We start from the raw sequence: 27,620 nt of genomic DNA on the forward strand, positions 1-27,620 counted from the left end.
ACGCTCTTAACCACTAGGCTACCTGCCGCCACAGTTACAGTTCATATAAGGTACTGAGTCAATTTAAATAAATTCATTAGGCCCTGACCTATGGATTTCACATGACCGGGAATACAGATCTGTATCTGTTGCTCACAGATACTTCATGCAGAGTGACACGTCTCCTTTGCATGAAGTTGATCAGGCTGTTGATTGTGGCCTGTGGAATGTTGTCCCACTTCTCTTCGATCCCTGTGCGTAGTTGCTGGATATTGGTGGGAACTGGAACACGCTGTCGTACATGTTGATCCAGAACATCCCAAACATGCTCAATGGGTGACATGTCTGGTGAGTATTGGGGCCATGGAAGAACTGGGACATTTTCAGCTTCCAGAAATTGTGTACAGATTCTTTCCACATGGGGCCGTGCATTATCATGCTGAAACATGAGATGATGACAGCGTGATGGCATGACAATGGGCCTTAGGATCTCGTCACAATATCTCTGTGCATTCAATTTGCCATCGATAAAATGCAATTGTGTTCGTGGTCCGTAGCTTATGACTGCCCATACCATAACACCACCATAGGACACTGTTCACAATGTTGATATCAGCAAACCGCTCACCCACATGACGCCATACGTCTGCCATCTGCCCGGTACAGTTGAAACCGCAATTCATCCATAAAGAGCACACTTCTTCAGCGTGCTAATGGCCATCGAAGGTGAGCATTTGCCCACTGAAGTTGGTTACGACGCCAAACTGCAGTCAGGTCAAAACCCTGGTGAGGATGACAAGCACACAGATGAGCTTCCCTGAGCCGGTTTCTGACAGTTTGTGCAGAAAGTCTTTGGTTGTGCAAACCCACAGTTTCATCAGCTGTCTGGGTTAGCGACAATCCCGCAGGTGTAGAAGCCGGATGTGGAAGTCCTGGGCTGGCGTGGTTACACGTGGTCTGCGGTTGTGAGGCCGGTTGGACATACAGCCACATTTTCTAAAACGACGTTGGAGATAAATTTACACTAAATTCATGTCAAATGCACACTCCCTCAAGACTTGAGACATCTGTGGCATTGTGTTGTGTGACAAAACTACATGTTTAAAAGTGGCCTTTTATTGTCCTCAGCACAAGGTGCACTTGTGTAATGATCATTCTGTTGAATCAGCTTCTTGACATGCCACACCTGTTAGATGGATGGATTATTTTAGCGAAGGAGAAATGCTCACTAACATTTGAGATAAATTAGCTTTTCGTGCATATGAAAAATTCCTGGGATCTTTCATTTCAGCTCATGAAACATGGGACCAACACTTTACATGTATGTCACCTTCTGTTGTTTAATGGAGGAATGTCTGTGTGAACAAGAATAAGTGCAGAAAAATACATCAGATAGTGTGATATTTAACTCAGCATTTGTTGTACAGAGCCCTTTTCTTGCAATCTGGAATCTGTGATCTAATCAGTGCACTTTGACCTCCTCAGGTGTTTCAGAAGTGCACTCTTAGAGATGTAGGCACAAAGTGCGTTGTAGACCTCACAAGCACTGCAGCACAAGTCAGACAGATAGAACCAGAGCTCTCCCTTTCACCCAAAGTCCCTAAGGTAACAGATGCCTTATTACTAACCCCCTGTGTGTGGTGTGCCTATGGTCTGACCTGAGGCCTGCACTCATTGCTTATATAGTGCATTCGGAAAGTATTCAGACCTCTTGATTACGCTACAGCCTTATTCTAAAATTGAGTCAATTGTTATTTTTCCTCATCAATCTACACACAATTCCCCATAATCACAAAGCAGAAACATTGTGTTTTTTATTTTAGCAAATGTATTAAAAAAATCTGAACTGAAATATCACATTTGCATAAGTATTCCGACTCTTTACTCAGTACTTTGTTGAAGCATCTTTGGCAGTGATTACAACCTCAAGTCTTCTTGGGTACTGAGGAGTGGCTTCCGTCTGGCCACTCTACCATAAAGGCCTGATTTGTTGAGTGATATAGAGATGGTTGTCCTTCTGGGAGATTCTCCCATCTCCAAAGAAGAATTCTGAAGCTCTATCAGAGTGACCACCGGGTTTTTGGTCACTTCCCTGACCAAAATCAAATCAAATGTATTTATATAGCCCTTTGTACATCAGCTGATATCTCAAAGTGCTGTGAGAAACCCAGCCTAAAACCCCAAACAGCAAGCAATGCAGGTGTAGAAGCACGGTGGCTAGGAAAAACTCCCTAGAAAGGCCAAAACCTAGGAAGAAACCTAGAGAGGAACCAGGCTATGAAGGTTGGCCAGTCCTCTTCTGGCTGAGCCGGGTGGAGATTATACAGTGCCTTGCGAAAGTATTCGGCCCCCTTGAACTTTGCGACCTTTTGCCACATTTCAGGCTTCAAACATAAAGATATAAAACTGTATTTTTTTGTGAAGAATCAACAACAAGTGGGACACAATCATGAAGTGGAACGACATTTATTGGATATTTCAAACTTTTTTAACAAATCAAAAACTGAAAAATTGGGCGTGCAAAATTATTCAGCCCCCTTAAGTTAATACTTTGTAGCGCCACCTTTTGCTGCGATTACAGCTGTAAGTCGCTTGGGGTATGTCTCTATCAGTTTTGCACATCGAGAGACTGAAATTTTTTCCCATTCCTCCTTGCAAAACAGCTCGAGCTCAGTGTGGTTGGATGGAGAGCATTTGTGAACAGCAGTTTTCAGTTCTTTCCACAGATTCTCGATTGGATTCAGGTCTGGACTTTGACTTGGCCATTCTAACACCTGGATATGTTTATTTTTGAACCATTCCATTGTAGATTTTGCTTTATGTTTTGGATCATTGTCTTGTTGGAAGACAAATCTCCGTCCCAGTCTCAGGTCTTTTGCAGACTCCATCAGGTTCTCTTCCAGAATGGTCCTGTATTTGGCTCCATCCATCTTCCCATCAATTTTAACCATCTTCCCTGTCCCTGCTGAAGAAAAGCAGGCCCAAACCATGATGCTGCCACCACCATGTTTGACAGTGGGTATGGTGTGTTCAGGGTGATGAGCTGTGTTGCTTTTACGCCAAACATAACGTTTTGCATTGTTGCCAAAAAGTTCAATTTTGGTTTCATCTGACCAGAGCACCTTCTTCCACATGTTTGGTGTGTCTCCCAGGTGGCTTGTGGCAAACTTTAAACAACACTTTTTATGGATATCTTTAAGAAATGGCTTTCTTCTTGCCACTCTTCCATAAAGGCCAGATATGTGCAATATACGACTGATTGTTGTCCTATGGACAGAGTCTCCCACCTCAGCTGTAGATCTCTGCAGTTCATCCAGAGTAATCATGGGCCTCTTGGCTGCATCTCTGATCAGTCTTCTCCTTGTATGAGCTGAAAGTTTAGAGGGACGGCCAGGTCTTGGTAGATTTGCAGTGGTCTGATACTCCTTCCATTTCAATATTATCGCTTGCACAGTGCTCATTGGGATGTTTAAAGCTTGGGAAATCTTTTTGTATCCAAATCCGTCTTTAAACTTCTTCACAACAGTATCTCGGACCTGCCTGGTGTGTTCCTTGTTCTTCATGATGCTCTCTGCGCTTTTAACGGACCTCTGAGACTATCACAGTGCAGGTGCATTTATACGGAGACTTGATTACACACAGGTGGATTGTATTTATCATCATTAGTCATTTAGGTCAACATTGGATCATTCAGAGATCCTCACTGAACTTCTGGAGAGAGTTTGCTGCACTGAAAGTAAAGGGGCTGAATAATTTTGCACGCCCAATTTTTCAGTGTTTGATTTGTTAAAAAAGTTTGAAATATCCAACAAATGTCGTTCCACTTCATGATTGTGTCCCACTTGTTGTTGATTCTTCACAAAAAAATACAGTTTTATATCTTTATGTTTGAAGCCTGAAATGTGGCAAAAGGTCGCAAAGTTCAAGGGGGCCGAATACTTTCGCAAGGCACTGTAACAGAACATGGCCAAGATGTTCAAATGTTCATAAATGACCAGCATTGTCAAATAATAATAATCACAGGCAGAACAGTTGAAACTGGAGCAGCAGCACAGCCAGGTGGACTGGGGACAGCAAGGAGTCATCATGCAAGGTAGTCCTGAGGCATGGTCCTAGGGCTCAGGTCCTCCGAGAGAGAGAGAGAAAGAGAGAGAGAAAGAGAGAATACTTAGAGAGCATACTTAAATTCACACAGGACACCGGATAAGACAGGAGAAGTACTCCAGATATAACAAACTGACCCCAGCCCCCCGACACATAAACTACTGAAGCATAAATACTAGAGGCTGAGACAGGAGGGGTCAGGAGACACTGTGGCCCCATCTGATTATACCCCCAGACAGGGCCAAATAGGAAGGATATAACCCCACCCACTTTGCCAAAGCACAGCCCCAACACGACTAGAGGGATATCTTCAACCATCAACTTACCATCCTGAGACAAGGCCGAGTATAGCCCACAAAGATCTCCACCACGGCACAACCCAAGGGGAGGCGCCAACCCAGACAGGAAGATCACATCAGTGACTCAACCCACTCAAGTGACGCACCCCTCCTAGGGACAGCATGAAAGAGCACCAATAAGCCAGCCCCTGTAATAGGGTTAGAGGCAGAGAATCCCAGTGGAAAGAGGGGAACCGGCCAGGCAGAGACAGCAAGGGCGGTTCGTTGCTCCAGAGCCTTTCCGTTCACTTTCACACTTCTGGGCCAGACTACACTCAATCATATGACCCACTGAAGAGATGGGTCTTCAGTAAAGACTTAAAGGTTGAGACCGAGTCTGCGTCTCTCACATGGGTAGGCAGACCATTCCATAAAAATGGAGCTCTATAGGAGAAAGCCCTGCCTCCAGCTGTTTGCTTAGAAATTCTAGCGACAATTAGGAGGCCTGCGTCTTGTGACCGTAGCGTACGTGTAGGTATGTACGGCAGGACCAAATCAGAGAGATAGGTAGGAGCAAGCCCATGTAATGCTTTGTAGGTTAGCAGTAAAACCTTGAAATCAGCCCTTGCCTTAACAGGAAGCCAGTGTAGGGAGGCTAGCACTGGAGTAATATGATCAAAAAAATTGGTTCTATTCAGGATTCTAGCATCCGTATTTATCACTAACTGAAGTTTATTTAGTGCTTTTTCCGGGTAGCCGGAAAGTAGAGCATTGCAGTAGTCTAACCTAGACCAAGGCTCTTCTCTCCCGATTGCTCAGTTTTGCCAGGCGGACAGCTCTCGGAAGAGTCTTGGTGTTTCCGAACATCTTCCATTTAAGAATGATGGAGGCCCCTGGGTTATTGGGGACTTTCAATGCTGCAGAAATGTTCTGGTACCCTTCCCCAGATCTGTGCCTCGACACAACCCTGTCTCAGAGCTCTACGCACAATTCCTTCGACCTCATGGCTTGGTTTTTGCTCTGACATGCACTGTCAACTGTAGACAGGTGTGTGCCTTTCCAAATATTGTCCAATCAATTGAATGTACCACAGGTGGACTCCAATCAAGTTGTAGAAACATCTCAAGGATGTTGAATTGAAACGAGATGCACCTGAGCTCAATTTCATAGCAAAAGGTCTGAATACTTATGTAAATAAGGTTGGATTTTTAATTCAATGCTTATCTAGGCCTCTAACACTAATCTAGGGCCTGACTGTCTGTGCTTTCAGCTTCATCAGCCTCTGAATCTGGTCTAAGCTTGGAACTAGAGCTTGCTTGTGATTGAATGTGCTTCTGAATACTGGTCTGACTGCCACTCAGTGCTGTGTTTTGCTATTGCTGCTGGAATGGCCTGGGGGGCGGAGGTTTGGTGTTTCTCATGTTTTCTTCTCATGAAAATGTTATCTCTGCTTTTCAAAGAATTGAATGATGTCTCATATAAAAGATGTATGGTGTCTCTTGGTGTTGGAAAATATTTGCTCTTGATTTCCAGTTCCCTTCCACTTTGAGATAACGGACTAATCATTCACACTGTGCAGTGTTCTTGCCTGGCTTTGTGAATGAATCTGTATCTGATATTTTGTTCCCTTATCACATTCGTATCACATTGTGCTTGACTCTATTTCCCTTAGTGTTCTACGCATGCTCTCTTGGCTGCCATGGCTGGTCTCGTCACTGTAAATGAAAGTGTAAACAGAATTCAAACAGCTGTTGTGCAATGATGTTATCCCCTAAACTGTCCTAGGAGAGTCAGGAGAACCAGGGTAAAGAAAAAAGTGTGCTCAACACAGATGAAAACAGATTTGACACTGTACCAAAGAGTCCCAGGGTAAGTCTTTCATCCCCATATTACCCATGTTCCTCAGTCTGAATACAGTATATACAGGTAACTGCCAAAATAAAGGAAACACCAACATCAGGTGTTTTAATAGGGCATTGGGCCACCACAAGTGGCCAGAACAGCTTCAATGTGCCTTGGCATAGTTTATACAAGTGTCTGGAACTATACTGGAGGGATGCGACACCATTCTTCCATGAGAAATTCCATCATTTGGTGTTTTGTTTATAGTGGTTGTGGAAAAGATTCCCGCGGGAACCGCTCCATAATCTCCCATGAATGTTCAATTGGGTTGAGATTTGGTGACTGAGACACACAAACAGTCTTTAAACACTCTATGCTCCTTTGAGACCCCTCTTTTAAAGTCACTGAGATCTCTTCTTCTAGCCATGGTAGCCAAAATAATGGTCAACTGACCCTAAGCATGATGGGATGTTTTATTTGTTTAATTAACTCAGGAACCACACCTATGTGGAAGCACCTGCTTTCAATATACGTTGTATTCCTAAATGACTCAGTGTTTCCTTTATTTTGGCAGTTACCTGTATATTTTTTTTATATTAATAGATATTTCCCTCCTTTTTTCCCAGGTCATGTATTATGTTATGGGACAGATATCCAATGAAAAGCCTCCATCGGGAAGAACAGACCAATCGGAAGGGAGAGAGGGAACAGTGTCCCCCTCACAGGTGGCAAACACAAATATGCTTGACTCCCAGCAGCTAGAGTTACTAACAGCAGATGAGTCACCTCTAGTGGTGGAGTGCGAAGATTGTCCTCCTGAAACACAAAAGATAGCAGTTGGAGAAGATAGTGAGAAGGCGATCCTCGTAGATGAGAATGACCTGAAGGATCCTGTTAAGAGTCAGGAAGAGGAGGTGGCTGAACCTGTGTGTTCTACAATACCTGCAGAGGAGAAGGACTTACCTGCACCTACCGAATTGAGCACTCATCCTGCTAACAGTATACCATCATCTCCACCAGTACCAGTAAATCAGTCTATGACTATTATAGCTCAGGAGGGTTCAGGTAGTCCAGTTTCTCCTCCACCAGTAGAGAGTGTGAACCTGGATGACAGCCAGAGCCAGCAGGTAGTATTTAGGTCATCCAGAGGCAGAGCACCACAGTATGTAGAGGAGAGCAGCAGCCTGAGCCCTGACCTCCCCGACGAGGAGGGCTCTCCTCCCCCTGAGAACATCTCCTTCATGATGATTACCAGCAACAGAGTGCAGGCTCTGTCCACCAGGCAGTACCAGGAGATAGTAAGTAGGACCAACGGGTCCGAGGTTCAGACCGTCAAGGTGGGGAACGACACCACCACCAGCGTCAGCCAGGAGGAGCACTGTGGCTTCGATAGGAAGCCTGTGATCATCATATTCGACGAGCCCATGGACATCCGGTCGGCCTACAAGCGTATGTCCACCATCTTTGAGTGTGAGGAGGAGCTGGATGTGATGCTGCACCAGAAGAGCATCGAAGAGGAGAACGAGGAAGCAGAGAAGAATGTACCTCAGGTAAAGCCTAACACTGATCTCCAACAGGCAAACAAGACAGCAGTGAAAGAAAACACTGCAAATGGTCACAGTAATACTCCTGCTGTGTTTGCGCAACAGACAAGTACATCAGAGTGCTCATCGCCAGAACAGTCTAAAACAGAGTCCTCAAATGGCAGCAAACCAGAGTCCAAAAATAAGTTCAAATTCAAGTTCCCAACAAAAAAGCTGGCGGCCATCAGCCAAGCGATTCGCACTGGGACCAAAACAGGCAAGAAGACGCTCCAGGTGGTGGTCTATGAGGACGGGGAGGACGGACACATGAAGGAGACCAAGAGGTTTGAGATCAACAGCAGCAAACCCCAAACTGACTCCAGTCACCTCACCACTGTGAATAACGTAATGTCATCAAGCACTCTCACCTGGTCAAACTCTAAACACAGAACAGAGGCGATCTGTAAAAACACCTACGAGTCCAGAAACAGTTTAGATGAGACCATTAAAAAAAGGGAGATCATCGTGGATAATATAAGCCCCTCTGCGCTTAAGATAGACTCCTGTGAAGAGTCTCTATCCACCATGAAACTCAAACAAGAGAGGGAGGGCAGTCCCTCCAAGAGGTCTGCCCCTCCTCAGGTCTCTAAGTCCCTTAATCCTCAGAGTAAGACGTCCAAACCACAACTTCCACAGCTTCCCAGACCGTCCATCACGAGCAGCTCCAAGAAACAGGTCTCTCTTAAAGTTGCTTCCCTCTAACTGCACTGGTGGCTGGGTCCCTGGTAGATTTCCAACCTCTAAACTTTCTAACCAATAAAGATTAACATGTTTTTCAGGTGTTGCTGGGGATACAACTGGGATCTACCTCTGCTTATAACCTGTCTTTGTGGTGTCAGCTGACATGATTGTTGTCCCTTGGGATCAGGGTTGCTATGATGTGTTTTTGTGAACTTTGAACAGTTAACTTTGTCTGGGTCAAAGTGACAGGCTTTAAAATGACTGGCTTTATACTGTACTTGTGGTTATGTTGTGCATGCTCTGCTCTCAGAGTTGGTGCAGGTTGGTCAGTGGTTCCCAAACTTGGAAAAAAGTTGTGTACCCATAACTTGACCCACCAGCTCCCTACATATACAAAATAAAATACAGGTGAACACAAAATCTACTACAGATAATGTCTCAGGCCATGCCCTAGAGCTACACCTGCTTGTACCCCAGTTTGGGAAACACAAACCTACTGTAAGCATGCTGGAATCTTATTTCTGGATACAGGTTTTTCTTTATTGTTGCTTCGGCTCTTAGGTGTTTTCACAATCCGTCCCTAAAATACAGTATCATTTTAGTGTTTCTTTTTGTCTGTTTGAATATTTACAGAATACCAGTGGCTCTCCTTCTTCAAGTCAGATGTCACGTTCTGCATCTTCAAAGTCCTGGCAGCAACCAGCCGGGTCAGCTGACAAACCAGGGGGAAAAGCTCAGAAGCTCCAGGGCAATCAGAAGCAGTTTCGACAGGTAGTTTTACTATAAGATGGCCTGTGTCAGGAAGTATTGGAGCAACCACTTTCATGATGTAGAGAAGTGCGTTCATGTAAAGCATTGGAAACTGTACAATTATAAGATGTTTGTTGAATCCATGCGTTCTCTGTCTTGTTCTCCTATGTCTTCAAGACCTTTTGACTTACCATATGTACCCTCTTCACCTCTATATGCTCTATGAGCATGCTCAGCATGTAACTTTCAGTCCCTTGGAGATGGAGACAAGGATAGAAGATTGCCAAGGATATATTCACTTCACTTTTTGAAGATCTCCTTGAATTAAGCATTTTCATTTTTTGCAAACAAATGCGATTCTCTAAACTTGAACTAAAGCAACTCAAATGATCCATCTAAATTCACCCTGTCAGCTATCCAAGTATTCTTTAACCCTCTTCATCTCACCCTGAGTAGCATGATATTTATGTCATAAACATTGCGTGTGCTTGATGAGTAAGTGCATTTCATTGGTTAATTAGTGGGCATCATTAACCCTTTAGATCATTTCCTGACTTCATCTGTTTTACTGTGGTTGTTTATATTTTCAATCAATCATCTATTTTTTGTGTATTTTAGTGACATCTGTTTGCTTTGTAACATTGTTTATTTATCTTTGTATAATAACACTTCTTTTGCCTTTCTTGACATTCCATGTCTCCTGCCATCTTTGTTTCGCAGGCCATCAGAAGTACTAAGAAAGCAGGTGGGGATAGTAACCAGTCTTTCCTTGCTTTACCTGCTTCTAAGATCCCAGCCTTTTGTCATAGCTCTATAAAAAACACGTCATCCCCAGATCCTAACTCAGTGCCTAACCCTATTAAATCACCTTCATCCTTCCCATCCTCCTCACACAAGTCTTTCATCCCGTCTCTTAATCTGAGTCGTCTCGTCCCTCCTAGCCCGTCTCTCAATGACAGACGTCAAAATCTTTCCCTCTCGTCTCAAACCCAAAATGGCCGACCCAACCATTTCTCTTACTGCTCATCTTCCTCTTCCTCCTCCAACTCCCCCTCCTCCAACTCATCCTCTTTGTCCCCCACATCCACGTCCTCCACTTCATCCTCCCCTCCCTCCTCTCCCCGACTGCCATGAGTCAAGGTGCAAGGAGTATCCACCGCATTGCACATATACCCAGCTTCACCGGTCACAAGATGCAATGTGGACACAGCAGCAAAACCACACAAACACCAGCAGCTTCTTTATCCAAGGACATATCATGATCTTTTTATATCTATATAAATTACAGTGGAGGGAAATGCTGTTTTCATGGCAACATAATACAATTACAGGGCAGTCTTGATTCTCTCTATCCCTTCCATACGTTTTTGATAATGAACCGTTTGAAAAAGAAAATACATTGACCTGGTTTTCATTCAACACTCACTTTGAGCAAGAGGACCTTTTTATTTCTGCCTCGGCTTTTGTATGATGATAACCATATTAACAAGATAACTACTTTGCATTACAAATGATCAACACAAAAAGGTGCAAACATTCTAGAAATAATGCTAATGCAGTTTAGTGGTGCTGGAAATCTGGATTTTATTTTTATTGATGTGAGAAATCTTTGGTTTAATTGATGGTGTTGAATATAATGTATATTTTATAAGAATTTGAGTGACAGATAATATGCAGATTTTATCTAAAATAACAATTTATTATATAAGGAAATCAAATAATTTTGGGGATAGATATAGTATATTTCATCTAGCATCTGTCATTCACTTGTCATCTGTCAGAGAATCTCTTCTATGCAATGATCTTAGATGTGTAGAGTGTGAAATTGCACTGCCAAATTGGCCGACCCAACCATGGCATTGGCACTGCCAAATTGTTTGAGCTAACAAGATAGCTGCTGTACAATCAAAGTGATGTTTAGAGGACTTTTATGGCAGTAGATGTGGTAAATGCCAAAGTATTTGGTTTTACAGACCATGTATCTAAGACATGCACTGTGTGGATGTTGTAATGTTTTCCTTTGGGATGGCACCTACTTATTTTAACCAAATAGCTTACTGTGATACTCTTATATTCATATCAGTAACTGGTGTTTACATTCATACTTAGTGACAGACGTTTACATACAAGTACATTATAGAGATTTGACATATTTATCTGTAATATTAGAGAACTATTGTGTTTGCACAACTCCTATTTAGTGTTCTCTGATTTTGTAAAGCTGTCAACCATGTTGTAAAAATGTATTGTGGAATGAAATACTTGTGAGGTTGAAAAACTAATAAAGGGCTTTCTGTTAGTGATTTGCTGTAGGCTTCTATTTGTTCATGTTATATTCATTTGTATAATTGTATGAAAATATGTTTACTGGAGTAGGTATTGATGCAAAATAAGTTTGCACTTCCTATTATTGCCCAACAGAGGGCAATGTACACATGCAATTTTACACAGGAAAGAGGGCAGCCAGACAGCTTTTGCGTAACAGTATTTTTCAAATGTTCAGAATAATTTACATAAAATAACTATACGTAAATGTAATACAGATTTCAAACAGATTTTGAAGCAATAATTTGCTTCGAGTCCAAAATAAATGTGTGAAATTCTAAAAGAGCTGAAACAATAGATCTTAAATATGGTCTCTGATTAGGTCATGGATATTGCTCTGACAAAGAAATAAACATTACATAAAAACACATTTAGACTTGACAAATATCTGAGAGAATGTCATTAACACATTTATCACAGAGGGAAATAAACATAATGAGATTTCTCATCCTTTTAATTAGTAAATTATTAGTAATTAGTTTCATTAAATGATAATTAGCTCATATGTAAATTCCAGACATAATGAATCCCAATGCCCATCTACTGTAATTAGCATATCATCATTCTGCATCATATTTAACACAGGAAAGTTGAAGAGAGTCCAGATTGTGAGATGCAACTCAGAGGGAGGGATGGCTGGTAATTAAAAATAACTCATTTTAGCATCATAGGGTTAATTATTATATCTCCCAATGCATTATGGTAGAGCTACATCAACAGCACAAGTCTAGGAGGACATCCACAAACCAACAAGGAACTTCCTGTCAGTTAATCAAAGATGTGGCTCCCTAATTTGCATTTCTAATTGGAATTACTGTAATGAGGGTGTGAATTAGTATGCTTGCCAAATTAGCCAAGTAGTTTTCTGTAAGTAAAGTGGCTTGTAATACTACAATTGTGAATTAGTTTGCCATGTTGTTAGATCTTCAGCAATGGTAGAAGGCATGATAGAGGAGAAGTCAAGCTGTTAACCCAATAAGAATCTGTATTTACAAATACCAACATATCCAGTACTGCCAAGAATGACAATTAGCCTATTAAATCACACCATAGAGCAGTGGACACCAACCCTGGTCCTGGCGTGTACAGGCTTTAATTCCAATCATCAAGGGCTTGCTCATTAGTGGAATGAAGGAAAATGTTAAAGTTTTGCTCTTTGGCAGGAACAGAAGTCTACATATGACCCTGTAGCTCCCCAGAACAAGTGTTGGTGACCAGTGTTGTGTAAAGAAATGTTTCCTATGGTCGGTCACAGCCAATGGCCACCATCTATAATTGTGGCTAAAAATAGATTAGGGTAGAATGTGTTCAAATCTATTGTCTTCATTTTTAACACTGTTGCCCTAAATCAATAGAAGTGCATCACGTGAGTGGTGGCCTTTTTTGGTATAAATCCATATCGCGGAAGTTCAGCATTACAGCATGATTGAAATTTAAAGGCAATATTCCCGCTTTATCAGAGACTGAATTCACGGTAAACGGTGCATATCTTGGCTCAATCGGAAATGACATATATTTCCAATATAAACTCTTGTTTTAGTTGCAAAACACAACTGTTTGGACTAATGATTACACACCAGTACTGCAGAGAGCAAACAAATAATCTTTTTTTTTTTTGGGGGGGGGGGGGTGACAGTAAGTGACACTAAGTTGTAGTGGGTAGATGAAGTGGGGCACTATTTTCTAATTAGAAAACGTGTCCCACTTCACGTGGCACATTAAAGTATCAATGAGATTTTGTAGAGGTTTATAGATAACAGTGTTTTTACAATTTTGGGGACATTCCAAGCTTCTGATGAAAATATAACTAAAGGAGTCTGCATAGCTTTTACTTGATCCTGAAACACCTCTATTATTCCCTAAATGCTGTCCCCTTTCACAAATTGAGCATATTTTCTACCCTAAGTTTCTTACAGTCAGTGTCCTTCCTTTCCTACCCTTGTTATTTCCTTCCACTGTCATCCTATACGGTTTATGTGTTATTTAGACTCAATTTTGAAATGTTATGAACAACTAAAACAACATAATTCAATGTACAGTACTTTGGAATATCTAATGAAGGAAATTACATTTAAATTGATTAAAGGTTTATTTTGTGAATTTTTATAGCTTGAAAGGTCCCTGTCCCACTATTGTAACACCATTCAGGGGAAGCGAGACAGTACTATCAATCTAAATGTCATAAAATATAAAAGCTGTTTACATGAATGGTTATCATATTTTAAAACAGTCTACTATTCATTCTAGTACCAAAAGCTCGATTGTTAAATTATAATTGACAGAATGACAGCCTTACCATTCCAGTGCAAGGTTTCATAGTATGTCGGTTTTTCATGGTTTTCAACGGGTCACCCCATCTAAGAAACCTGTACACACATACACTACAGTAAAGTCATACTAACCAAACCAATTTTTTTCATTCCAGAACACATGCAGCAACAACCCAATAACATTTGTTGTGGTTAGTTATCAAAATGACCATAGTACAGTACCCTCATACACAGATGTGCCACGACACCTGATGACTTAAATCAATAATGAAAGTGTGTGCAATATACTTTAAGTCCAGAGGCTTTATGCAATTCATTTCAGGAGGGCACTGATGGTAAGCTCTGGCATATAGAGACATGTATTTTAGTTCAATAATAGCTACTAACTATTCATCAAACTGTAGGTACCCTCTGTCTTTGTTCTTTTTTTTATTCAATGGACTTTCCTCTTGTAGCCTAATTGCGTTATTACTGATTTGGTACATCCTTTGTTCGATTAGAGCTAGGTTTATTTTTAGATTACTATGAATCCCTGTACAGTGCAAGATTTCTTCAAACCCAAGGGTCTCAAGAAAGAGGGTCTCCTGTCCATAGTTACACATGGGTCCAGACAACAGGAATATCAAGGTTATTATTATACAAGTATGAAAAAATGAAGGTTATTCAAAAGAAAACTATAATGTCAGTAGAAGATATTACCATTGTGTACAGTACAGGATATCTAATACGACACAAACCATATTTATAAACCAAAAACTAAAATCAACAATGCACCAACATTTACTTGGTTCCAGATTCCCAAACTTCAACTTCTTTGGAAAAAAAATGTACTATACATGCTCAGCTCCCCAAAAGCGTTTCTGGCACACGACCTTGGCTGAGGCACTAATTCAATTGAGTGTTTTTGAGGGCATCACCTCGGGCTATTCACTCACCAGAGGGGCCAAGAGATAACTCCAGGCACTTGTCTGACAGCAAGCAATTTTCTATCACCATTAACTACTTTAATACTTCATTAACAATTAATTAAATCAAGTCTTTGAGGAATTATGTCTTAAAAGTAAGATCAAGAATAAAGACCATGTTCATTTTCAGAATCACCTGTATTCACCAAGTACTGCCATTTACACATACCCAGAATTTGCTTCATTGTGAAGGTGCTGCCAGCAATAGACAATATACAAACAAAATAGACACAAGTCCACATAAACATCATATACAGTATCGGTACAGTAAACATAACACTGGAGTTTAGGCTGATCGCAGTGGGAACATATATCTATATAAACAGAGGGATTTTACACAGTGCATATACAGCGTTGTGAGGAAGACCAGAGGTGTACATAATGAAAATGAAGTATAGTGCAGATTGGTATTTGAGGTCATTGATGACAAGGTGCAGTAATCGTCCCCAATGCAGTCACTTAATCCCCATGAGCCTGGTTGATGAGGGCCACAGCAGGGAAGAAACTGTTCAGGGGCAGGGCGGTATTGGTCATGATTGGCCTAACCTGTCTGCCAGAGTGGAGTCTTTGAAAGATGGGGGGTCTGGAATGGGCAGGGTAGGAAATGATTGTACCTGCATGCTTCCTAGTCCTGGAGCTCTGCAGGTCCTTGATGGTGGGCAGATGACAGCCTACGAACTTCTCCGCAGACCGAACAATGCGCTGCAGTTTGCACTTGCAGCAGGCAGATCCAAACCAGATGGTGATAGAAGAGATGAGGATTGACAATGATGGACGTATAGATCCGAACCAGAATTGTCCAAGAGTTTGAGTACATCCTCGGTCGAGCCTTCTTGGTCACCACTGTGATGTTGTCCTCCCAGTTGAGGTTGAGAGATGATGGTCCCCAGGAATTTAATTATGACTTGGCTGTGCTGACAGCTGAGCAATCAATCTCGAAAGAGAGAGATGATGGGGGGGGGGGAGTGTGTTCCTGAAGTGTACCACCATCTCCACAGTTTTGACTATGTTGAGTTCTAGGTCGTTGCGACTGCACCAGGCCACCAACCTTTCTACTTGGATGACCAGGTTTAAAATCAGCAAACTTGAGTGTTTTGACAGATGGGTCGTTGGAGGTGCAGTCATTGGAGTAGAGGGTGGAGAGCATGCAACCCTGTGCTGATAGGGATTCTGAAACATGTTGTCCCATCTTAATGTGCGGTGTCCTGTTGGTCAGGAAGTCAGTGATCCACGAGCAGATAGGAGTCCGATACGTTCAACTGGGGGAGTTTGTGCTGTAGCAAGTCCAGAATGACTGTGTTGAAGGCTGAGCTAAAGTTCAAACAATATCCTCTTGCATGTCCTTGGGACAGCGCTATTGGCTCTGTAGACGAACTGCATGGGGTCAAGGAGGGTGTCGATGGTGGTTTTGAGATGGGACAGGAAGAGATGCTTAAAGGTTTTCATGATGACCGAGGTGAGTGATGCAGCTCTGTAGTCATTCAGGCTGACTGAATATGTCAGTGAAAACAGGGAAAGCTGGTCAGTGCAGTGGTTTTGGTAGTCAGTGCTGTTTGGTTCAATACATGAAACGAACAAACTCCGCTTCTAGTTTTGCAATTGTATATTTGCCACTGGCATAAGAGTTTCAGCACTGTTCCATGAATATCTAAAGAGGTATATTTGTGAGAAAGCAAAGAAATCTAAGATTCATTTTAACAACAAACTTCTGATTTTATTCCAAAAGTGTTGAATAATTGCTAGAAACATTAATACAATCTTAAAAAATTAAAACCAATCCATAATTTAAACATTCAGTCCACAAAAATAACATCAATTTATGTATGCATTATTAGCGATTCTTACAAAAACCTACAAAACAACGATTATCTATTCACAGGGTACAAAATCTTGCAAAATATCAAGAGCAGTGTGACTGTACAGCAGTGTGACTGTACAGCAGTGTGACTGTACAGCAGTGTGACTGTACAGCAGTGTGACTGTACATTGCAACTTGTTTCAGTCGTCTTCATTGTTTCCTCCAGTACAGGACCTCAGTCAATGGAAAAATGCACTTCACTGAAACCCTCATCTTCACCGGACTTCTTCGAGTCTTCTCCTCCTTGGTCTTTGCCATCATGTGAATTTATTTGTGAGATTGTTAAGGAAAGTGGTGAGCAGGGCTTTAAATCTAGAATCCTTAATGGCAACATGCATTTTTTGAATTGTAAATTAAAGATATATATAGATTGATTCTTGAAGAATAGAACTTAGAAATGCCTCATGAGGTTAGTTCAACTGTCGTACCTCATCAGAAAGCAAAATATAAACTTGTTTTACTCCCAATGGTAAATAAAATACTGAAACCACAGGGAATTCAGTAAAACATTTGTTAAATTTAAGAAATCCGTTCCCAAGTAAAAAAGGCGTATGTGATCATGCCAATATAATCAAAGTATGACATTATTGTATTTGAGAAGAAAAAAAAACACTCTTTTTGGGATTAGTTGTTGTCAATTTGCAGTCTACAAATTATAATTATTTTCTATCCCCCCAGGACAAAAATCGTCCCGCAGCTGAATCTAGTGGCCTACCCCTGAATCCAGTGGCCTAACCCTGCCGTATAGCCTCAAAACATGGTTAAAATTATAATTTTGACCTCATGGAGGGTCAGTCCTGAAATTGAAGGTGGTAACATTTTACCAGGCCCGTCACTCAGCAGAGGCGGGGTGGCCACTTTGTTATGGTTTCAATTAATCACAATAAGAATCATTACAATCAATTGACACTCTTGTTTTTGGCTGTGCTCGGTGGAATCCGAAAGGCAATCCCCTGTAAAGCATGAAAAACACAGAATCTCACTGCTGATAGGTACTTGTCACAGTGGGAGACCGTTCCTTCTCTTGCATTTAAAAGGATATGATTCATAATCCAAGTTCTGTGTCAATACTCCAGTCAATATAAACTCAGCATTGTGAACGTCTGTAAGGAAGAAACAGGGGAGACAAGAGGCAGGTTTAGCCTCGAGTCAAAACAGGATGCCATAACAATCAGCCATATTCATAGCACATGTCCACATTGACAGGTTCCTCTTACCAATGTTCTTCAAGAAGTACTCTCTACATAGATGAAGATCATTCTCACAGGATATCAGAATGATCTCAGGAAGGTTCTGAAAATAACAGAAAACATTCCATGAGTTCAGTAATAGAAGATCACCTCCGTCATTCTTCAAGTACACAGTTATAACAGTTCTGTGACTACATGGAGATGACCAGTACCTTATTCTGCTTGTGCTCCATTATTTTGCGGAAGGAGGGCTGCTTGGGAAGCACCTTGCCTCCTGCGCTCTCTATGATGGCTTTCATAGTGGTAGAGCTAGGACAGATCCCAGGGGTAATATAGAAATACTTGCCCTAGGGAGGGAGAAGAAAACAGAAGACATGTTTAATTGGGAATCTAATGCATCCAATCAGACAAATGGACTCTTATCACAATCTGACTCAACAGAACAATTAAATATTTCCAAATATCCATACATGGGTGTCCACTAACCAGGCAGATGGATATTGGGGATAGATTCCACTAGTGTATGGGATCACTAACCTTGAAGAGTGGAGCAGCGTGGGCCCTCTTCAGTGACTCTTCCAGACTGAAGCCGAACAGCACCTCTGCCTCTGCATCTTTTAGCATGTAGTTCTGCTCATCTGAATGAACAAACACACACATACTCTAAAGCCAAACAGACTCCCTCTAAGAACATACACACAAAAAGGATGACCTCACAACAGTATCCCACAACATGAAACTCCCTCCCACAGATCCATTATCTAATAACTGAATGCCAACTTAAAGCAAGAATCCTTAGTTGCTACATACATTTTTGGACTTTATGATATGTACCCATTGATTCTTGAACAACATAACTTATAAATGCCTTATGAGCTTAGGTCAACTATCATATAGCCTTAAAACATGGTTAAAACTATATTATTCGTCCTTGCATCAATAGCTGAGTCTGCGAATTTGAGTGGTTACATTTCTTCAGGCATATCCCTCAGCTTTTTTTTTTACTAAAGCAGAGGCGGGGTGACCACTTTGTCATTGTTTCGATTAAGGATTCTCGCTTTAAAGTACCAACAAACTTCTGGCTCTTCCAGCTCTCTTCTAACCACTCAGGGGTGACGATGTGCTCGACAATGGACATCGCCGTGAGGAACTTCACAGTCCTCGTCACCTTGTTGGCCACCAGATGGGTGCACTTTTGAGCACTCTTTGCGATCTCCCCTCCAAGGTTGTACAGCCTCTGAACAGACAGAAAGGGACATTGGATGCATTGTTAGAGGCAGAGAGTGCTGCGAATCGGATGTGAGCCTTTACATTTTTTTATACCTAAATATCGGTGATTGATAATTCACAACAAAGGCTGTTTCCTGCAGACTCTTGCTAAGCTGTGCACAAACATAGAAATAACAATTACCTTCATGAATTGTTGGACCTGTGTTGGCTCAAAGCCAGTGAAGAAAATGTACGGTGTGGATTCTGGTGGAAGCTTCTTGGTTGGGGCTTCGATCTCCTCAAGTCTACAATTGAGAGAATATTTGGGTCATTGGGAGATAAACTTTGAGTTGTATCTGTCATGACTGTCCTGTGAGGATCCGAATGGGTCAGATCAGCTTGGCAATGGCTGACAGTAACCAGACCTTCTCCCACCCACAGAGGGGGGAGGAGGGAGCTGCCGCCGGGTTGACAGCTCACACCCTGTCTTAAATTAAAGGAGAGGAGATCTAGAGTCACCCTCGCCAGTATTAACCAAAGGATTGTCTTTGTTAACAGACTTTCCCCGACGAAACTAACACGTTCAAAAAGTGAATAGTGGAAAAATATTTGTAACATAAGAATGTGGGGAATGGTCAGTGGTGATCTATAGAAAACTAATGTCATATGGGTTGATATTTTGTGATGTCATTAAAATGTTATAAAGGAAATAACAGTACATGTACAAAGTCTCCATCCTCTACGTTGTATATGAAATAAGACCCGAATGCAATTTTAGGAGTCATGAGATCATTTTTCTCCTATAAAATTTTGCACAGTAAGTAGCCACGCCCCGAGTGAGGTCAGAAAGCGTGAGCCTGACAGAACCGTCCCCTTCGACTAGAGTACATAAAAGGATTGGTAAGGAAATTAACATTTAGACAAAAGGCGTGTAGCTGCAGCACAGTGGTCAAACTCTGAATATCAACACGATTTGGAGAAGAAAACTCCCCTCTCAGACAATTACTGGTACAGCTAATTAGCTGTCCTAAGAAAGGTATCTAGAAAAGCTAATTTAAGTGGGACCACTCTACTACTATTCTCAAATCACTGTAGTACACTACTCTCATCACCCAATGGGAACCCGTCGACACGCCTGGCTAGCCTACCTTCCAAGGGGCATCTTCCAGAGTGAACAACAGTAGGAGGAGAGCCCTTTTGGACAATCAGAGCCTTACAAGCGTGCCGCTGAAAGGCCCATCACCCTTCCTAGGGAGGGCTGGTTCCGACAGAGATCCACAGCGAACGAAGGCATTCACACGTAAATACATTCATGATTTCTTACTCCAAACGGGCGGCAGTTCGTGTACAAAGTATATGATTACTGGTGAGAAAAGTTTCTCAAATGTATCAACGGTAAGAGTTAATTTTTTCTCTCTCGCTCTCCCCCTCTCCATGTCGTTGTGTAACAAGCCGTCATATGTTGTGTCAGTCCGCTAGGGACCTTTTCCGAATGTATTAAGTGTGTAAGTTATCCTGTGTAATCATTTAGTTAATTTGGGAGATGGTAACCCTTTAAACAACCACTCTCGTGTTGCCCCAAATTCCTAATGAGTTAATTGTTACATGATTAATTTAAATTTGATAACAATTAAAACAGTTAGTTGATTAGATAGATAACGGTCATAAGATCAATGAAAGTCACATATCCCTATATACAAAGATGTATTTTTAGAAACAAATATTATTACATACAAATTCTGCAGATTGTCTAACTCATCTTCATACCATGCTACACACCACTGAAAACTAGGGTGATGGAGTCTCACCGTGGTTTCTTATTTGGATGCTGGGAGTTCGACTCAGACGGTTTCTGCTTTTGTTGCAACTGCAATGCCGCCAACGCGTCAGGCGAAACCTTCACAGGAGCCCGCCAAGCACCTAAAATTAAGTCCAAAAGGAGAAAAAGTAATTATATTCACACCTATGTTTAACAGATGGCTGTCCAGCTTAACAAAAAATTCAATTTCAAGTCCCCTTGCCCCCACTGTAAGACTTCTGAACCCTGTACCCAGTAGGTTCTGAACCAGATGCTGGTTGGGGATGAGTGGTTCCTGCAGGTTGAAGTTGGAGTATCTGCTGTGCTGGACCTGCCGGAGGACTTCAAAGTTCCCCAGGAGAATGTCACAGAGCCACTGGGCGTTGACGCAGGGGATCCTCCACTCCTTGGCCTTCTCATACTTCAGACCACTGGGCCTAATGAGACAGGGAGGGAGAAAGGGTTAATAGATGGGTTTAATACAGTAGAGTAAAACGGACATGATACAAGCATTAACACACACATTAATTAAACCTGACACCCATCCACACAAACATGAATACGCCAATGACTTGATTGTGCCAACAACATTTACATGCCATTCATAATAGGTGAGAACATATCAAGGTCATCTCTTACTCTTTACAGATGAGCACAGTGTTACTACGACAGAGATAGCCTGTGTATCTGGCTCCTGCCAGGTAGGCCATCAGCTTCAGGTCGTCGCGTTCTGAGTCCACAAAGCCAGTTACGGAGATGATCTGAGGAGAGAATGATAGCAATGTCAATGACTTAGTATAGAAGCTAAGCTATAAGCACCATTTATGAGTCATAGGCTTGCAAGTCTAGTCATTACCTCATGATACACCAAAGCATAATGTATCATTGTACCATTGTTTCAAATTAAAAACATACGACCGCAACCCATGTTAGATGTTTTTAATGGGGTGCGATAAAAAGGAAGTGATGCGTACGTGTTGTGAGCAGGGCTTGGCTCCTGGTGGGAAGGCGAAGGGGAGGTGTAGGGTTCTGTGAGGAGGAACCATCTTCTTTTTCTTCAGGATGGTGTTCAGCCAGTGGGCAGTGACACAGCGCCTCCCCTCTCGTAGGGCCTGAGGTACAGCAACAAGAGAGATTACATTTAAAACCTAATCTAACTGACATACACACAAACAGATTTTGGCCTTCAAGCAGGCCTATTCATTTTTTATTTAACTAGGCAAGTCAGTTAAGAACAAATTCTTATTTACAATGACGGCCTACCCCGGGCCAATTGTTTGCCGCGCTATGGGACTCCCTATCACGGCCGGATGTGATAGTGACGCCTCTTGCACTGAGATGCAGTGCCTTAGACCGCTGCGCCACTCGGGAGCCCTTTAGCTGAGATGAAAAACGATTTAGTGATGCTTACCTGGACATACATGCTGCTGACTTGAGTTTCACAGAGCAGGTGAGTGCAGCGGTTGCTGAGAGAGGAGTCCACAATTCCACCATAGGCCTGTATAATCTGTGATTGACAAAATACAACTCAGCAATGCAAGGGGCACAATACTAGTTGAACAAATGCAGTTATAATGCTGTTTGCTCAGGTACAAGATAAGGCCATGAAAAGACTGAAAGTCTCTCTTACTCTCTTCCACGTGGCTAGGAGCTGCTTGTCTGCCATCTGCTCTGGGTAGTCAGCGATAGCAAACACACAGCCCACCAAGAAGCCATCTTCTGGAACTACAGCAGCAAATAGAAAGATGATTGGTTAGTCAAAAAAAAAAATCACAACCATTAAAAACATAATGATGATCATTGGCTGTATTTCATCCGATCACAATTGTTTCATATATTTTTATGTATTTTTCTAATATATTTTTTTTGTAATGAACTGAAACAGAAGGTGAAACTGACTGATATCTATGTCAGTAAGAGTGAACTTACTCTCTTGGCCTGGCTCGTGACCAAATAACTGGTGCACTTGAGGAAGCTGAGGCTGTAGTGAACCTTGCTGCTGCTGGCTCGGATGCTGCTGCTGCAGCGACTGCTGCTGGCTCTGGAGATGCTGCTGCTGCTGCTGTTGTTGAAGCTGCTGCATGTGCTGCTGCTGCATCTGTTGCTGCAGGAAATGCTGCTGCTGTTGGAGGTGTTGTTGATGGAGTTGCTGCTGCTGGTTCTGCTGCTGTTGGAGCTGTAACTGGAGCCTGTGCTGCTGGAACTGCTGTAACTGCTGTTGTAAAGCATGCTGCTGTTGTTGGAGCTGCTGTGGTCGCAGTTGTTGCTGCGAGAATGCACGTGGCGGTTGCTGTTGTTGTTGTTGCTGGGGGAAGATCTGTTGTTGGTGGATCTGCTGTTGGTGCGGCTGCTTCTGCTGGATGAACTGATGGGCCGGTTGTTGTGATAACTGAGGAGGGAAACCTTGCTGAGGAACCTGCGGTTGCTGTTGCTGCTGGTGGTGCAACTGCATGAGTTGCTGTGGTGGAATATGCTGCAGCATGGGGTGCTGTTGCTGTGGCAGCTGCTGAGGTGGGTGTTGTTGTGGCTGTTGGGGGACCTGGTGGGGCTGCTGCTGCAGTAACTGCTGCTGTGCTTCGACTGTGAGCTGCTGCTGACCTTGGGGCTTCACTTGGTTGAACAGGAGCGGGTTGGGTTGGGTGTTGGGCTGGCCCTGGTTCGTTTGCTGCTGCTCCAATGTCTTCGTTGAGGCAGAGAGACTCTGTAGGATCCGTGGTAAGAAACCAAACAATTTACATTTTAGCACTGCTTTTAGAAATGGACTAGGAAATTTTGACATCCAAGTATTTTATACCACTAAAGCAAAAAGAAACCAAGCAAGAAATAAGGCTTTTGAGCACATTAAAGGACAATATTCTTACATGTGCAACGTTGGAGGGTCTGGTGGTCTGCTGAATGTCAGAGTTGTTGGTAATGTTCCGTAGCGTCCTGGCCGCTGGGCTCCAGCCTGCCATGCCCTCTGGCCTCTCTGCCCCCGGCTGGGCACCACTGGGTCCCAGGGCAGCCCGGGGGTCTGGTGGTCCTGCACTGCCCGGCACAGGGGGCACGCTGGCACAGAGGTTGATCAGGCCAGAGTCCTTCCCTGGCTGCAGTCTGCGTTTGGGACCCGGGGGTGGCCCGGTTATCTCTACTGGGGTCCAGTTCAGGTTCCGTTCCTCCTTCTCCGTGGAAGAGTCATCCGAGTCATCGAACATGAGCTCGTCTCGTCGCTCGGCTTTGGGCGAAGTCCCTCCTCGGCCACTAGCAGGGGAGTCGTCTCTTGAGGAGGAGCTGGATCTCCGGGACCTGGGGCCTGGGCGCCTGCGGCCTGGAGGGCTGTAGCTGCCCTCGGAGAGCGACTCATACTCACTCTCCTCATCCTCTTCCACCTCCTGGTAGGTCAACCGGGGGTGGTACAGAGCCTCGTCCTTCCGGCTCTTGTCCAACGCCGAGTGTGTGATCCACTCCGGCGTGACGATTTTGATGCTGCTGTGCTTCAGGGCGACCTCATACTTTTCCTGGAACACACAATTTACACCATGGATCTACAGACATACACTTCCGGTATACAATATTTTACTGTGTAACTTACTGCAAAATCGGTGTTGTGGTGTCATCTGACCAACACAGTATTGCTAACAATATTGCAGATGTCAAGATTCATCGTTTTATTAGAATACAACCTGAAGTAATAAAGATGTGTTGTGTCCAGTGGTTAAGCAAGGACTAGACAACCCACAGGAAAGCTCTACCTCCTGGTGCCTGAGCACAAAGACAGCAGTAAAACAAGCCAAAGCAAAGCTAATAAAATATCCAACACAATGAAGGCTTCAGCAGGTGCCTCAAAATATCCTAAAAATAGCAACATGCAGACATTCTTTCTCAAAAGACTGTTCAATTCACTAATTTGTCCATGTGCTCCATGTTTTCACCCCTATATTTGCCTTTGAGTCAGGGGAGCATTGGAATTATTTTACATGAAAAAAAAAAAAACACTTATTCCATAACACAAGAATGACAAAGCAACTTTTTATGGCTCTTATAGAATTTAAAAAGAATTACCCCTTTTGGCTCTGGAACAATCAGGTGAGTGCATTTCTTGTTTAGGTTGAGTTGACAGTCACCGCCATAAAAAGTGATCAAGGCCCAAAGACTGTTGAGATCTTCTGGTAGCTAAACAAAGACATGCATGAGAAAGATGTTAAAATTCTATAAAATACTCATCCTATAAATCCATAAACCATTTCATAGATATGTGCACAATAGTTAAAAGGTAATATGTAAAGGCACATACCTTTGGCAGGCATGCCGTGACACCGAAGAATATTTGTCCCGACTCTGGGGAGAATCCTGTAACTCTGTATTATCTTTTGTCAAGGAAGTCATTCAACTCAAGTGTTAGGCTATTCGTTCAGCTTAAGTGTCAGAATATCAAATCAGAAACACAAATCAATTGCTCGCAAAAAGAAAGGTTACGGTAGCAGGTCTCCACATCTTACGGACAAAGTCACCCAAGACGGCTGAAAAACAAAGAAAACAGAGTTTAATTGTTGAACTGTTCCTCTTCCCTTCGCACCAACAAGGCTACAGGGTTGTTAGTGAATTGACTATATAAAAGGGATCTACAATTCACACCCATACCTTGACAACTGGAAGGTCAAAGACTTCTCGAGACTCCCCAACCTCTGGGTTATCCCCATCCTCTGCTATGATGTGTGTAGCCAAGGCATTGTATGAGACCTCTTTTCCTTTCCCCGCTTTTAGGAGCTGGACAACCTATAGTGCACATGAAATCACACCAATAAAACAAAAAAGAACACCTGGGGTCGATTGCACCAGTTATAGGCACATCATATGTCCATGTGTAAAATCCTGTCTCAAACCAAAGTGTGATAATATAAGCCAGTAGGTTTCCAAGATGCTATTCATAAATCATGGGGCGGCCTGAAATGGACATTACCAATAGAAGATACTGTTGATTGCAGCTGTATTAGTAAATGACAACAAAAAAATTGCAAACAAAAGCGCAATCGAGAAACAATTACATTTTTCAAGACGTAATTGATTTTTAATATACCCTATGTACACGATTGATCAAATTACAGGAGTTACTAGAGAGTAAATTTAAGCCATTATTTGGCAGGAATTTAGAACTTGTAGCTCTACAATGGCGGGCATGTCCTCGCACATGCGCAATGTCAGGCGCACAATTCAGCAAGCGGACGATGGGCTCTCACCTCAATATATTGTCAATCCATCTCGTTCTGTGGTAATCCATACACATACAATTCAAACATTAGGAAATTTCTGTGTTTTTGTCTTGCTAGCTAGCTTCATTGAATTGGATAACAAAGTCCCTAGAATGCCAGGGTAATGGTTAGCAAGCTAGGTAGCTATCAAAACTAGCTCGCTAGCATCCAGCTGGCTATGGTAGTTCGGTAATCTCATCTGGATCAATGACAACTACATATCTATTTGTAAATCGCAATAAATGCATTAATTCAAACGGCACATCCGCAAACCATTTGGGTTACAAATGATCAATTTGAGGTGAAATTGGAACAGTAGACTGGTCGTTAGCTTTTCGTTAAGCTAAACGGCTATCGGTAAACATTGGTTGGCTAACGTTAAGCTAGCTAACGTTGAGCTCTTCACCTTTTGGTCAATGTCCCCGACCACGTAGAATTTAACATCTTTGAAGAGCTCTTCTGGGACCTTCGGTTCTTCGCCCGACATTACTATTCATAAAATGCTAATCGGTATATGTAAAAAAAGATAACTAGCAAGTTAAAGGACATGAAAAAGTTATTCCACTGCAAATGTTCATCTCAAGGCAACACTAGCGCCAAATCTCACTGCGCGCGCCATGGACCGGAGGATGTGACGATGAGTGGAGTGGGACAGAATAACATTCTTGATTCAAAAGGGGCGCACAGGGACAACAATTAAGTTACTTTAAAACAGTTACAGAGTTGAATGGCTGTGATAGGAGAAAACTGAAGATGGATCAACAAGGTTGTACTTACTCCACAATAATTGACAGAGTGAAAACAAGTAAGCTTGTGCAGAATACAAAAATTCCAAAACATGCATCCTGTTTGTAATAAGGCACTAAAGTAAAACAGCAAAACAAATAGGCAAAAAAATAACCTTTATGTCCTGAATACAAAGCATGTATGGGGCCAATCCAACACATCACTGAGTACCACACTTCACATTTTCAAGCATGGGGGTGACTGCATAATGTTATGGGTATGCTTGTCACTGGCATGGACTAAGGGATGTTTTATGATTTAAAAAAATAAACGAAAGAGAGCTAAGCACATGCAAAATCCTAGAGGAAAACATGCTTCAGTCTGGTTTCCAACAGATACTGGGAGACAAATTCACCTTTCAGCAGGACAATAACCCAAAGCACAAGGCAACACTAGATTTGCTTACCAAGATGACATTGAATTGCTTGAAAATCGATGGCAAATATTAGAGGCTTACCCAGAAAGTCACATAACTGTCATCGCTGCCATTTACATTACATTTACATTTAAGTCATTTGGCAGACGCTCTTATCCAGACCGACTTACAAGTTGGTGAATTCACCTTATGACATCCAGTGGAACAGCCACTTTACAATAGTGCATCTAAATCATTTAAGGGGGGGTGAGAAGGATTACTTTATCCTATCCTAGGTATTCCTTAAAGAGGTGGGGTTTCAGGTGTCTCCGGAAGGTGGTGATTGACTCCGCTGTCCTGGCGTCGTGAGGGAGTTTGTTCCACCATTGGGGGCCAGAGCAGCGAACAGTTTTGACTGG

General features: G+C 42.5%; 2 protein-coding genes across 6 annotated transcripts in view; one reads left to right on the plus strand and one right to left on the minus strand.

The window, feature by feature from the left end:
- The window catches only part of LOC135558725 (sickle tail protein homolog), a 53,353-nt gene extending 41,833 nt beyond the window's left edge, over positions 1–11,520 (plus strand). For 2 of the 5 annotated variants that reach the window (XM_064992801.1, XM_064992804.1), the window contains 5 exons: positions 1,465–1,584; positions 6,147–6,230; positions 6,830–8,461; positions 9,101–9,238; positions 9,938–11,520. In XM_064992801.1, coding sequence (XP_064848873.1) covers positions 1,465–1,584; positions 6,147–6,230; positions 6,830–8,461; positions 9,101–9,238; positions 9,938–10,351 — 2,388 coding nt within the window. In that variant the 3' untranslated portion in view covers positions 10,352–11,520. The remainder of the gene's footprint in view (positions 1–1,464; positions 1,585–6,146; positions 6,231–6,829; positions 8,462–9,100; positions 9,239–9,937) is intronic. The other 3 variants (XM_064992805.1, XM_064992802.1, XM_064992803.1) reach the window with 3 other exon arrangements.
- A 4,945-nt stretch (positions 11,521–16,465) lies between these two features.
- LOC135558727 (PAX-interacting protein 1-like) lies at positions 16,466–26,800 on the minus strand. Its single transcript, XM_064992806.1, has 20 exons — positions 26,467–26,800; positions 25,453–25,587; positions 25,288–25,331; positions 25,106–25,169; positions 24,874–24,984; positions 23,694–24,329; positions 22,762–23,533; positions 22,463–22,557; positions 22,244–22,339; positions 21,807–21,944; positions 21,472–21,593; positions 21,085–21,269; positions 20,843–20,954; positions 19,237–19,339; positions 18,894–19,062; positions 18,363–18,463; positions 18,038–18,172; positions 17,853–17,928; positions 17,677–17,738; positions 16,466–16,907 (listed from the first exon to the last, which is right to left on the minus strand). The coding sequence occupies exons 1-20, from the start codon at positions 26,545–26,547 to the stop codon at positions 16,893–16,895; spliced, it is 3,252 nt and encodes a 1,083-aa protein (XP_064848878.1). The 5' UTR covers positions 26,548–26,800; the 3' UTR covers positions 16,466–16,892.
- Between the last annotated feature and the right edge of the window lie 820 nt (positions 26,801–27,620).

Source organism: Oncorhynchus masou, chromosome 17, assembly GCF_036934945.1.
Source record: "Oncorhynchus masou masou isolate Uvic2021 chromosome 17, UVic_Omas_1.1, whole genome shotgun sequence".
Taxonomy (NCBI): Eukaryota; Metazoa; Chordata; class Actinopteri; order Salmoniformes; family Salmonidae; genus Oncorhynchus; species Oncorhynchus masou.

Bases quoted from the DNA above. Each gene is read 5' to 3' on its own strand.
- LOC135558727 (XM_064992806.1), bottom strand. From the start codon at position 26,547: ATGTCGGGCGAAGAACCGAAGGTCCCAGAAGAGCTCTTCAAAGATGTT. The intron at 23,534-23,693 runs GTAAGAATATTG...CGGATCCTACAG, and splicing joins GACCCTCCAACGTTGCACAT to AGTCTCTCTGCCTCAACGAA. The intron at 20,955-21,084 runs GTACAGGGTTCA...ACTTAATTTTAG, and splicing joins TCTGGTTCAGAACCTACTGG to GTGCTTGGCGGGCTCCTGTG.